Source organism: Amaranthus tricolor, chromosome 3 (assembly GCF_026212465.1).
Source record: "Amaranthus tricolor cultivar Red isolate AtriRed21 chromosome 3, ASM2621246v1, whole genome shotgun sequence".
In the NCBI taxonomy this organism is placed as follows: domain Eukaryota; kingdom Viridiplantae; phylum Streptophyta; class Magnoliopsida; order Caryophyllales; family Amaranthaceae; genus Amaranthus; species Amaranthus tricolor.
The window spans coordinates 21,075,766-21,089,818 of record NC_080049.1 but is presented as its reverse complement, the minus strand read 5'-3'; the positions used below and the strand labels follow the sequence as shown (position 1 = coordinate 21,089,818).

Sequence of the window (14,053 nt, the reverse complement as noted above, 5' to 3'; positions counted from 1 at the left end):
ACCTCTTCAACCTCTTCAATTTTTACTCAAAATAGGACTCAAGGAATGGGAAAGGTGGACCTTATTGAACTAATGAATTTAAGATATCAAATGGAGACAGGTTGTTCATTAACTAATTAAGGTAAACAAAAGTGAGTTGGATAGATATTTAGAAGATGCATGTAAACCTCATGCTAACTTTGAGATTTTACAATGGTGGAAAGATTAAACAAAAAGGTATTCCATTCTTCTAAAGATCGCTAAAGATGTACTTGCTATACCGATTTCTACCGTTGATTCTTAATCTGATTTCGGTACTGGTGGTTGTATTCTTGATGATTTTCAAATTTCATTGACTCCAAAGATGGCCAAAGCCCTTATTTGTGCACAAGATTGGCTTCGTATTTCTAAAACTCCTTTAGCAATAGAGGAGAGTTTGCTTGCACTTGAAGAAATGGAGGAAGGTTAGTATAAATTTTAATTGTTTTTCAATTGAATATTTATTATTTAAGTGTAAAAATATTTTTCCTTTAACCTTATATTGTTCATAACTTTGGTTTAGGTTAAGTTAAGTATCCCTTACCCCATGATTTGTCTTTTATGACTAATTAAGTTAAGTATTTCTAGAGAATTAGTATTTGATTTTAGATAAAAAAAAATTCTAAAAGAAATAAGGAAGCATGTTTTAGGAAATAAACAAAATCGGGTATCCGGTTTTCGACCCCGTTTAATCGGATCGGAATCGGGTCACATTTTTAGCTATCCGAAAAAGCGGGTACCCGGATTTTTGGGTCCGAATCGACCTTGTATTCGGTTTTAAACACCCCTAATAGCTAGGCAAATACCCCCAAAATAGGGATTATTCATGGTTAATCAATAGGTGGGATTATTGTAGGAAAATCATGAAAATGTTTATTCTAGGTAATTTTTCCGATATTAAATTAGTTATTATTAGCCAGGTAATATAATTAAGTTAAAAACAATAGTACCCTTTATATATTTAATATATGACATTAGAGTTTAATTTAAAAAGGACATTTAAATACTCTCTTAGTCTCTCTCATTTTGCACCTAGTGTAAAATGAGTAAAATTTAGTAAAAAGATAAATTGAATTGGAAAATAATAAAAAAAAACAAGTAAAGGGTAAATGAGTAATTAAGAAGGAGAAAGAGTTTAACTTTGTATATGATATATTTTTTTTTTTTCGAAAATTCGGGATATATTTAAGGAAAGCCAAGAACGAAAAACACTGAGCCCGGGACGGCCTCCGACCTCCGGCATAAAAAACCCCGTGGGAAAAAGCCATTGGGCGAAGGAGACCAAAGCTCAGGCCACCCGAAACAGCATAGGGGTGGGCTATGCAACACCACACCAAATATTATGTGTCGAGTTTTCAAAACACACCACATGATCACCTTACACACCAAGACACCAAAAAACGACATGTTACATGTACTACCTATGTCTCCAAAAACATAAATCTACAGCTATATACAACCATAATCTTACATTCATCCTGTGCTTAAATAAGCTACTTCAAGGGAGAAGTTTGATCTGCACACCAGGGGAGGGACGAGTGCAATCCCTAGCAATTCCTTTGCCCAAATACCAATTCTGATCTTCAAATCGTACAGGCATTTTTGCTGGTCAGCTGGACTGTTTTCAAATTTAATTTTGTTTCTGGAGTACCATAGTGACCATATTGTACATCCAAGTATGAGTTTCCACAGCTTTTTTCCTGATGCGACAGTGTTTAGACTGTCCCATTCGAAACAGAACAACCATAATCTTACAGAACTTTGTATATGATATTAAAAGGAGGGTGACACCATTGTGAAAAAAGAAAAATGGTGCAAAATTTGAGGACAAATTCAATGGAAAAATTGTGTAAAATAAAAAAAAAACAATGTGAATAGCTCTTTGGTATATTTATATTCCTAATAGTTAGAAAGACCAACTATATAAAAACAAATAGGATATTTATTTCCTTACAACTTTATTGATTTAAAATATATCCAAAAGAGAACTTGTTTAATTTATTTGGATGTAAAATTTTATTAACATTAATATTTTATAATTTTTATTTTCAATTAAATAAAATTTAAAATATTTATAGATGAATATGTGTATTGATAATTATAACAAAAATGGAATAATAATAGTAAATATTTCATATTCCCTTCTATTCTCCTTAAGTGTTTCATTAAAATTAAATTTAATTGGAATAAATTAATAAAGTTAACATACCTAAAATGAAAATAAGACATTTAGAGTGATTTGATCTAATAAGAAAATGGGACACTCCCGTAAATAGGTGGGAGTATGTATTAGAGTGATAGATGTTAATAATTGGTAGGAGTACTAGCTAAAATATCATTAGTTACTCTATAAAGAAACATCATAACTCGCATAATATTTTCCCGTATTTTGTTTGAATTTTTTCTTTTAGGACAACAAAAACATATTTATCCTTTCTTCCAAGATCCCAAGATCTAGGTTTAAAATCATCTAATGAAAGACAATCCTATAAATCCAATGGAATTAGGGCTTTAGATCTACCTCTCAAAATCACAAATTCGCCTAAATTTTTGCATTGTCGGTGAATTTTGAACTGTTTCAATTCAGATTTTAAGGATTTAAAATGAGGTCGACACAATCATCGTATAGAGATAGAACAAATGAATTTCGAAGTATAACAGAGAGATTAAAGAAGTCGATACCATCATCATCAAATGTATCGAATGATGCAAGTAGTAGCAGCTCTTTTGGTGGTTCAGGAGTAAATGGGCCTAGATCGGCAGCTTCGATCCATTCCGAGTTCAATAAACGGGCTTCCAAGATCGGGTTTGGGATTCATCAGACTTCTCAGAAACTTGCCAAGCTTGCTAAGTGTGAGTTTTTATTGAGATTTGCTTTGTTTTGTTGATATGTTTGTGTGTTATGTCTTGATTATTTTTGAGATGGTTAATGTTCAAAAATGAGGTTTGATTGCATTATGGTGAACATGGTTGGATATGTGTAATGTGACTATTCTTCTAGATTTAAAAATATTTTTATTGATGGAATTTGGCATTTCTGAAAATTATGATGGAGTATATACAGGATAGTATTAGTGAATCGATGCAAAGTTATGAACGAATGGGTATCAAACTGTATTAGTGAACAAGTATAGGAACCGGTATCGAGTGAAGTACCTGTGCTACATAGTTTGTTTGGCCATTACCCCAATGGAATTTGTGCCAACTTAAGGTGAGGTTTGGCGCGTTACTGATGATACTAACAAGGAGGTTGTAGATAAGTACCTTCACTACAGAGCATGTCACAAAAACTAATTTTTGCTATCTTGATCTAGAATTTAATAGAATAGTTAGCTAAGATTAGCTGGTGTTAATTTGGATATATTATCATTTAGTAAACAAGATATTCTTGGTAGGCGTCTTGGGTACCCGGTAAATGCTAGAGGGCGGGGATTGTTTTTAGGGAGGCACATTAGATGAGGGGTTAGAGAGTGAAAATAACTATGTGATGAGTAGAAGAAGTTGCAAACCCGTTAGACCATGTTGCTCTTTTTTGATTAAAAATTCTTAGAATTGGGTACTTATGCAATTTTTTGAGGTAGATTATTGTGTGTTTAGATAGGTTTATAGTTGCATTATGAACACTTGTTTGCTTATGTGTTATGCCTTTATCCACTGTGCTTTCACTTGCATTAAATGGATTGTGATTGGCTTGGTAATTTTGATGTAACTGTATTGAACGGACTGTAAATAGTTGATAGAAAGGCTGTAATTAGTGAGTTAGTTGTGAGAATTTTTGACTGATTTGATGGAAAATAATTAGATTTGCAGTTGTAGTTTAAAGGGAATCCTTCGTTATGTCACATATGTGTAATTGGTGTCATAAGATTTGGTGTTGCCATATTTCCCCAATCGAGTTGTGGAGAGACTTTATATAATAATTTTTGTGGTTATTGGATTGTTTATACTTATCAAAATTTCTCTTAGGGTGGGGTTGTTTGCTTTTAGCATGATGGGTTATGGTTAATTGATTAACATTGGGGTTTTAGATGCAACTTCAATGCGCTTAATAGACTTGATTCTAAAAAATAACTAGGAATTACTTTAAAAGTTGCAATCTAAGTAAAGTGATTGGGCTTTTCCTTTTATGCTAATTTAGCATATAAATAAAGTTAAGAGAGGTTTATAGGACAACTATTAGTCAAATATTACTATTGAATGATTGTAGCACAAATACATATATTGAGATGATGTGTAGGAGCCTTGTAAATGACTTAATTCAGGATGAAGATATTCATAATTAGGTTGGATTTGTATATATTGAGGTAAGTAAATTGCAGTTGAGATTTAGAAGAAGCATGAGGATAACAAGCTACCAAATATCAATTGGATTGAAGGAGTCAAAACTTGTATGAAATAAACCGGTTGTGTTGGAACACATTGTCAACAATGACATAGATGCGGGGAACCACATCTTTTTGGACTATGGCTTTTGTTGTTGCATCTTGCTTTAAAATATGTACCTTGTTTGTCTAGCTTGAAATGTTCTATGTTTTCGTTCTACCATGAGATTCTCAATCTAGTCAAAATAATAACCGTTATAATTGGATATTTGAATGTTTTCTGGCTATCACTGTTTGATACTTAAATAATGACTTTAGTCATTTCTTGGTGATTTTGGGACCTCAAGTGCTCTTTATATTAAGAGGTTGTTTTATAGACAATAATTTACGTTGGTGCTAGAGTTTTTGCATGAATTACAAAAATCACCTTTATTCATGCAAAATAGAGTCATTCAAAATTCACCTAATCCGAAACATATACATATTTAAGATGTTGCTCACCACCTACCTACCTCCTTGCGAGTCCAACTTCCTATGATGTGCAAATGCGTTGACCTTGATCAAGCAAGTTTAGGCTATTTATTGATATTTTCACAATGGAAAATAACTTCCCTCAGGAAGTTAGTACTTATCTAGCTAACAACCTCTTAGTATGTTGTATTTTGATTTTAGACACCAAGGAAAGAAAAGAGATCTTGTAAAGGCAAAAGAAAGGATAGCAACCCTAACCCTTTTTATCTTATGTGTTTTGTTAAGGTATCTAGAAAGGATTCCAATATATTAGACTAAGAAGCAAACAAAAATGAAACTCTCAGCCTCACTTTCTCTCCCCTTCTTTACCTCCTATTTTTGTTCTCTGTAATGATTGATTATTCATTTGTAATTTGACCATAAGTCGACCACCTGCTACTTTCTTTCTCAATTGTATCACAATTGCAGACTATCTAGCTCACCAATATCACACTTTACATCCATGCACAACCACCAATTCCCATTATTTCCTCATGCAAGTAAGCAACCATGAACCATCAGTAATTAGCTTTAGTTGATCACTCTTGACCTTTAAAAATGGGTTTGAAAGTAGAGTTTGACCCTCTAAAACTGTGTTTTATCTTAGGTGCATGAAATAGGGTATGTGTCTATCTTAGTTACCCTTTCTGAGTAAGTGGTTGCATTTTTTGGTTAAGTCATTGCGGCAATGTTTTTTTTGTTGTGCTAGCTGTTTGGGCTTTTTTGGGGTGAAGGGGTGGGTTCTAAATGGTGTTGTAGGTTGGGTTTTGACCATCCGAGTGCTGGCAGTGATTACAGCTACCAGATAGAGGTGGTAGCTTCGTTGGTGACTGGTTGTAGTAGAAGATTGGTGGAGCTAGAGTTTGATAGGTGTTCTTCATGGTTTTGTTGAAGGCGCTAATGGTGTAAGAGTATGATATTCACAATTTTTGGGGTGGATGCATGGTACCAAATAATGGCCGTTATAAGACGATTGGGGCGAGTTGTAACGGTTTTCCAAGCGACCATCCGAAATAACGCGATTCTTAATGGGCTGTTAAAAAACGCCGAGTTGACTCAAATTTCGTCCGATTTTGGCAAGATATGTTTTCCGTCATGATTTATTGACTGTGACTGTAAGTCCACCATTAAAGCCCAACCCCTAAGCTTGAATCCCACGCCAAACCGACCTCCAATCTTAAATGAGTTGAATCTCACAAGGTAATGCACTACTGCTTGAATGAGTTGAATCAGAAAAATAGAAATGAATGAGTAGTAGAATAGAAAATAGAGAAGAGAAATAGGAGAGATAAGGGTAAATTTGAAATCAGAGAATAGATTTAATTATAATTTAAGAGAGAGATGAAGAGATAGGAATAGGAAAAGTCAGAGAGAAGGTGTGTGCAGACTGTGTACTGTGTAAAGAAAAGTGATTCAGGAATGGGATGTGGGGGGCGTGTAAAAATTTTAATTGTTAAAGTATTAGAGTTTTTGTGTCTTTACTTTTTATTGTTAGTATACACTCTTTTGTTGTACTTTATGTGTTAATTATTATTAAAGTTTTTTTGAATTGCATATGTGTATTGTAATTATATTTTTTCAATGTAATTACAAATTTTAAGTAGTGTTTTAAGATAAATCACAAAAAAATTGAAATATAAATTACTTAAAAAATTAGTTTTAAAAGCAAATTAAAAAACATAATTCTGTATGACAATCGAGACCCGTTCCGCGATGACCGAATTTTTTCCGTTCCCATGATCCGCGATCGTACCCGCAATCGCAACCGCGACCGCGTTTTTGCACCATGGGTGGATGTGATGGGTGGAGGGGGGTAATGGGAATTAGGATGCAGGTCATATGGGAAACTCCTAACTGATAATAGGCAAATATATTGATAAAAGTCACAGACCAAAACTGTTTTAATGGAGTTAGGGCCTCAAGGGTCTTTAGTGCCATTATCCTTTTTGATTGCCCCCAACTGAAGGTCCCTAATTATGAACAAAGCTCAAATAAGAAAAATGTGATAAATATTCTTCTTGTGATCTTGTTTTGAAGTGTGCACTACAAAAATGTTTAGATCTAACTGATATGCACGATTTTTCAATTCTGCAGTGGCTAAGAGGACGTCTGTTTTTGATGATCCAACTCTTGAAATTCAAGAGCTCACTGCAGTCATCAAGCAAGATATCACTGCGCTTAATGCAGCTGTAGTAGACCTGCAGCTTCTCTGCAATACTCAAAATGAGAGTGGAAACATTTCTACTGACACCACCAGTCATTCTACCACAGTAGTTGATGACCTTAAGAACCGTTTGATGACTGCAACTAAGGAATTTAAAGAAGTTCTTACCATGCGTACTGAGGTATAATGTCTGGCATTTCTTGGTATTTTACGCAAGGTAGTTCCTGTGCGCGTTCTCTCAATTTCCTCACATTTTATTTTGCTTTTGAATATTTGCAGAATTTAAAGGTCCATGAGAATAGAAGGCAGTTATATTCTTCAACAGCATCAAAAGAGACCTCAAACCCTTTTGTGCGTCAGCGGCCATTAGCTGCTAAAGCACAAAATGGAGCCTCTGCCCCTCCATGGGCCAATGCAGCTAGTACTTCATCCTCATTGTTTCCGAGGTAGGTATTTTGAAGCAGCAGCTGTGAAACTGTTTTATTCCTGCGTATTATGCCATACAGCAGTCTTAATTTTTCTTCTTGGGAAAACTGTTTGTCTCTTATCACACAATTTGTTCACAAACAGATTTGACGAATTTCCATGAATATGTATTTGATGTTGGTTGATGCTGGCTAACAATTTGAAACACTGTTGTCAGCCTTTAGTAACTTTTTTTTGGGGAACATGTAAGGTATTAGAATCTTAAATAGGTAGCTGGGAGTTGCACAATATATCCCCAAAATCAATAAACGCAACCAAAGAAAAATAATGTGAAAACCTCATTGTCACAGTGTGCCAGCAGCCCTTTCTTGAATGTTGGCTGAGAAAGTTCAAGAGCGTATGTGTCCCTCTTCTTTTCTGCGTTTATCGTATGAGTGGTTAATGTAAAAACCTTAGGTTTCATAAAGACTTGAACTTATTAATTATGGTGCATGTGTTATACCCTTTTAACAATTGTTTTTATGTGCTCATCGATGGTATATTAGAAGAACCAATCTTCGAAGATATGGCTTAGGTAATGAATATTGAAATAAGTAGGCAGTGATTATAGGATCTCAGGTTCTGTAAGATTTGTAATTCTACAAATTTTGAGGATCAAGGGTTCATTCTCTTGACCCTGTAAAATAAGTTTTCAGGATTGATCAGTTCCTAGCGGGGCCAAACAAGACTGTCCAGGTTTGGTAAGTTCGAATCATAAGTTTCAACCTTATTTAATTTGGATTGAATAGGTCTGACGAGGTTGATTAGAATCAACAAGAATTGACTAGAACTTTTAATTCTTGACTTTGGATGTAAAAATTAAGGTTAAGAGAACGCATTCCAAGAAATCTATTGGAAAGTGTAGTGATAGACATCTAGTCTATATTGCAATGGGTAACATTATTTTGTCAACTCCCTATTGATGATGTGTTGGTAGATTTAAAAAACATTATTGAAGGAAAATGATTTGGTAAATAAATAAGGAATAAGGTTTTGGTATTGAGATTGGTATCCTGGTCTTCTTGTACTTTTCATCTTGGTGGTAAAGAATTTTTTATTATAATGTCTTGAGGAGACCTATACAATGCTGGAGGGAGGCTTGGTATCTTAATAGGTATTATTATTGAAGATGTGATTTTATAATTTTATCCAACTTTTGGAGGGAGGCTTCTAAAGTACAATGCTCTTGTTCCCCAGTCTGTTTGCATGAGGCTCTTTGTTATTTTGGTGTAGATTGTTCTAATGGTGGTTGTTGACAGGGTCTGTGTTTTCCTTGGTGAAGTTGGGGTTTTGTTGTTTATGCCAGGATATTTACATTTTACACTGTATCTGTTGTTTTTGATTGTTCATGACTTGCAAATTATTGGAGCACATTAATTATCTTTTATTCTTAATTTTCTGTTGTCTTTTTGGCAGTAGGCTGTGTCTTGTCTCTTGAGTTCCTGCGTTTGAGTTTGTTTTAGTGTTCAATGATGAACTATACTTTGAAGATATAAAACAGAAGGGGTCAGCATGACTTTTTGCTATACAGAAAATGCTTGCTTGAGAGGCCATCGTACCCTTAAACCGATGATGAGAGAATAGATGATGTTCATTGGTTTGCAAGTTTAAAAACTACGCGACAACTCCCAACCCCCTATTCACATAAAACATAGTCTCTGAATTCTGATGGCTTCCTTTCCCCTCCACATGAAAGCATGGGCCATAAGTTACTTCAGAAATTGACTTCCAAATTGCCACTCTTTAACTATCCAGGCGTTGCTATCTTTGTTTTCATTGTTGACAGCGCCAAGAATGACAGTTCTTTGGTTTTGGATTACTACAGAATACGGACTATAGTAAAATGACTCATTGAATAACTTGCATACTTATTAATGTGCAGTTGCAGATGAAAAGGTCAATAAGAAACCATCTATTTATTTTAGAAGGGAAATTTATGTACTTCCGTCCAACCCCCAAACCCACTTAAGCAAGAGCCACTTGGCATTAGGGTAATGACATGTTATTGTGCTGCATTATTGATTTATTGTATCTGCTGTGGGCTAAGAGCCTCAGATCAAGACTTTCCAACATTTACTGTTTAAGAATCTTCTTATTAGAGTTGATGTTGTGGAGGAGTTAGTGATATTCAGTTGTCTCAAAGGCTATTCCATAAGCTCATTCTGACTTTGTTATTTGTGAATTAACTAGCCTTGGTGTAGACGTCATTACTCTTTATTTTTGCAGAAAATCTGCAGATGGGGAATCTGAAGCACTACTGCAACAACAGGGTCAACAGCAGCAACAAATGGTTCCACTCCAGGATACTTATATGCAGAGCAGAGCTGAAGCTCTACAAAACGTTGAGTCTACCATTCATGAACTGAGCAACATTTTTACACAATTGGCAACAATGGTGTCACAGCAAGGAGAAATTGCAATCAGGTTTGCATTCTCTAGCTTGAGATGAGTGTTTGATTGACAAATAGCTTGCTTATCGCCTTGCTTGAACGGTGCTTCAACAAGTTATTGTTGATATAGACATGAGCCAATTGGAAATTAGAAATAATCAAAAATTGCAAATTATGTTCAATCTTTATTACTTAGTCCCAAATTCCAATTTTAGCATAAATTAAGAAAAAAAATCACTTTTTGCAGAACCGCTCTTGCCCCAGTTCATAAAAGCGCCGCCTCTTCCTTCCCAAAAATATTAGTTAAGCCAGCATTTCAAACAAACTTCCTTTAGACCTGAAGTCTGCTAACACTACTTGTATCCCTGAAAAGATATATACTTTAGAGAACAGGTTCTATCGACGTGTCCTAAGTTATTATTTGTTTCTGTGAGGTGCAATTACTTGGCGTTATTGACATGCATCTCTATTGTAAATCCTAGTAATAAGGATATAAATATCTGATCTGATTCTGCACTGACACAGGATTGACGAGAACATGGAGGAAACACTAGCGAATGTCGAAGGGGCGCAGAACCAATTAGTGAGGTATCTTAACAGTATATCATCGAACAGATGGCTGATGATCAAGATATTTTTTGTATTGATTGTATTTCTCATGTTCTTCCTATTTTTCGTTGCTTAAGCGGCATTCAAAGAAATCTTTTGGCTTAGTATATACATCGAGGAAATCTATAAATGAAAAACAAAGGAAGTTGTTATTGTGGATGGAGTTGTTCCTCATTTAAATTGCCTTCTTTTCTTTCTTTTTACCCCCCTTTTGGCTTGCATTTCCGTTTATCTTGGGTTCAACAGGAGTGTGGCAAAGTGAATTGTTGAAAATAGGTATATTTTTGGCGGAACAATCTGTATTATCTCATGAATTCTGTAAACACTATTGATGTTATTTCTATGTTACTTATTCTGAAGTATCTCTGAATTATCTCATGATTATCGAGCAGTTCTATTTGCCATGATTGCTTCAATAACACTATATTTGGATAATTAGGGAAAAGAAAGGAAGAAAAGGCTAAGGGAGGAATACAAAAGGAAGGGAAATAATTTTTGTTTGTTTAGGAGGAAAAGAAAAGAAATAGAGATAAGATTTTTCCCATCAAATCTTTCCAACTTTGAAAGATTGATGTCCAATCAAAGATCATCCACCCAACCTCTCCAAATCCTTCTCCTTCATATCCCTTCCTTTTCTTTCTTTTCTATTTTTTTTTTTTTTTTTTTTTTTTCCTTAAATATGGGATCTCTTATCCCTCCAAATTTCTTCCCTTTTTTTCCTTCTATTTCTTTTGATTTTTAAGTGGGATTGATGTGGCATGCATGATGTATACTTTTACTTCCAACGTTTACTAATCCGTCCTAAGGAACTTGCACCAATTACATAAAGTCACATGTTTGATATAGGAGATGATACTCCCGCCTATTCTAATATTTTTTGTTTTTTTTTTCACTATTCATCAATTACTATCAGTTTGTATTTTATTCTCAAATTTATAAATTAAAACATAGTCAAGTGAAATTATGTTAATTCATTTTGGTGCAAATTTTTATTAATAATATTTAACTTTTTATAAATTTTAATCAAGCTATTTAGAGTTGAATTATTGTATCGACAATTGTAGAAATCAAATGGAACATTTAATACGTACTATTAGAATATGTGCTCCTTGTTGAGATCGTCTCACTGAGAGACGGTTTCTCAAAAGAATAGCTTATAAAAGTTTTAAAAATTGTGGTAGTTATAGTTTTAAAAATTGTGGTAGTTATAGTCAAGATATGTAAAAATTGAACAAAATAAGCTTATTTTGAATAAAATTCCCAAAAAAAGATTGGGAAAAACTTATTTTTCAAAATAAGCGCCTGCATCCTACACTTAAGGTATAGTATGTGTTCGCTGATAGTAATAGTGAACAAAGTTTAAGATTACAAAAAGTCAATAAGTTTGCTCGCTGTTAATAACATCGAACAAAGATTCTGGTCAAAAAAGTCATCAATAAGTTTATTTACTGTTAATAATAGCAAGTAAAAAGAGACAAAGTCATAATTTGTAAAAGTAAAAAATAAAATAAAATGAAGTTGTTCGTTTGTAAACATCGGACAAGACATTGGCAAACTTTGAAAACAGGTGCTGGAAGATGACATGTCCCTGTAAGATAAAGGATCACAAAATTATACGAAACACGTATCGTGTTATGTTTAGTGAAGATTTAATACATTTTAGGTACCTAAAGGACCCCTTATATGTCTCTTCTTTATTACGAACACTAGCTTGATAATTGAGGTAGCTAAAAGCTTTGATTATTGAAATTAGGCTGGCTTTGTTGTATGGGATAAAATGTGAGCCTGTGAAGAAGGTTTTTGAACAAAAGATGAAAGTACGTATGCTAAGGTAGATGTGTAATCACACTATGATGGATAAGATTAAAAACCAGCAGTTTAGGGAGAAATTAGAGGTTGCATCACTCTCTGTAAAGATGCATGAAAATAGATTGAGATGATTTGAGCATGTGCAAAAAAAGACTTATGACGCCTCAATGATAAGGATCGAAAGCATCATAATGAAAGGTAAGAGAAGTCGAGGGAGACCTAGGAGAATGTGGACGGCACAAATAAAAAGTAACCTGCGCATGAGCTACACCTCTCTAAGGACCTGACCAGGGATAGGGTAGTTGGAGGCGCCTTATTCACGTCTTAGATTACTGATTATGTCCCACTTACCTATCGTTTTATTGTTCCTTGCCTTTTACATAGCATTCTGTTACTCTTTCTATCTTACTACCTTCTTGTTTTTACTTTTTAGTTTTACATTTATTTTCTTCATGTGTATTTATGTATTTATTTATTATCCTTTCTTACATTATTGTTAATGGTCAACGTGTGTTGTAAGTTACAGGTTTTCAGGTAGTTACACTCTCTTTGAAGTTCTTTTTCTTGAGGGACTCTTTGACCGCACTCTTTTTAATGGTATGAGTTGCCGTCTTTCTTCGATCCCCAGACCTTGATGATAGTTCCTATGAGCGAATATACTGGGTATAATGATAATGATGATAAAAGAACAATTAAGTGCAATAATTACTCTTAGAGACTAATGTAAATACGACATTATAGGTGTTGAAATTAAAGATGAACAATGATTCAATCAACTCGATTGCTGGCATATACTTAGTAAGTGGTCCAAAAAACAAGTCATTAACCATATCACAATTATGTGATAAAAGGTAAGTCAATACTATTTAATAAATCTAAATGTGTTGTCAAGAATGCTATTTATGGTAGTACATTAACCTATGCATTTGTACTATGAAAACGTTAGCATCAAGAGAACTGTTAAAAGGATATTCTAAGAACTATGTTTATGCAACATACGAAATATCTCATAATTTCTCTACTTAAAAGACTCTGCAACAAAATGATGTTGTGGAACGGAAGAATTGCACACTCGAAGAAATATATATGTACATTACCAAAAGTGCTTGTTGCTCAATGAATAAAGCATCTGTACGTTTAGCAGAAGGTGTGGGGTTCAACCCCTACTGGGTGCAGGTATTAGTTGGGGGGTCTCTTGACTGTGCACATCTTCTTTACTCACTCCTTGAGGGAACATGTATGTTTTGTCCGCATCTTTTAAGAAAAAAAATCCCACCTAAATTATGCCTTATGCGTGATATTGAGAGCGTCCTTTACCTTTACCTCTATTACTATGGTTTTTAACAATGATTTACCAAAGAATTTTTGGACAAAAGATATAAATACAACAAAATATGCACCAAATAGATTTTTAGTCCGACCTATTTTAAAAAGATATTTATGGTTGTTTAAGGGCTGAACACCTAATATTTCATACTTTAAGCCTTTTATATTTTGTTTATTATAACGGAAAAGTTAATATGAAGTAATATTTTTTGGCTACTCCCAAAATAGCAATGGTTATCGTGTATTTAACAAACGTACTAAAATAATTGAAAAAAGTGGGATTAAATTTGCTTCCGACATAATATTTACCTTTTTGATTGATTATCTCCTAATAATATGAGATCTGGAAACTCTCCAACTAACCCAAATTATTATCTATAATTCTACGAGTCATCCAAAGCAGTAGGAGGTGAGAAAATGAGACTTGAAGTGGTACAAAA

The 14,053-nt window shown here is 34.0% G+C and overlaps 1 protein-coding gene across 1 annotated transcript; it reads left to right on the top strand.

Annotated features, from left to right (window-relative positions):
- The first annotated feature begins 2,346 nt into the window (after positions 1–2,346).
- LOC130809274 (syntaxin-32) lies at positions 2,347–11,444 on the top strand. Its single transcript, XM_057674976.1, has 5 exons — positions 2,347–2,871; positions 6,945–7,195; positions 7,294–7,460; positions 9,706–9,903; positions 10,395–11,444. Exons 1-5 carry the CDS (start codon positions 2,622–2,624, stop codon positions 10,552–10,554), a joined length of 1,026 nt encoding a protein of 341 aa, XP_057530959.1. The 5' UTR covers positions 2,347–2,621; the 3' UTR covers positions 10,555–11,444.
- The last annotated feature ends 2,609 nt before the right edge of the window (positions 11,445–14,053 follow it).

Coding starts and splice junctions, on each gene's coding strand:
- LOC130809274 (XM_057674976.1), top strand. CDS start 2,622: ATGAGGTCGACACAATCATCGTATAGAGATAGAACAAATGAATTTCGA. Junction 2,872..6,944: donor ACTTGCCAAGCTTGCTAAGT/GTGAGTTTTTAT, acceptor TCAATTCTGCAG/TGGCTAAGAGGACGTCTGTT. Junction 7,461..9,705: donor TCATCCTCATTGTTTCCGAG/GTAGGTATTTTG, acceptor TTATTTTTGCAG/AAAATCTGCAGATGGGGAAT.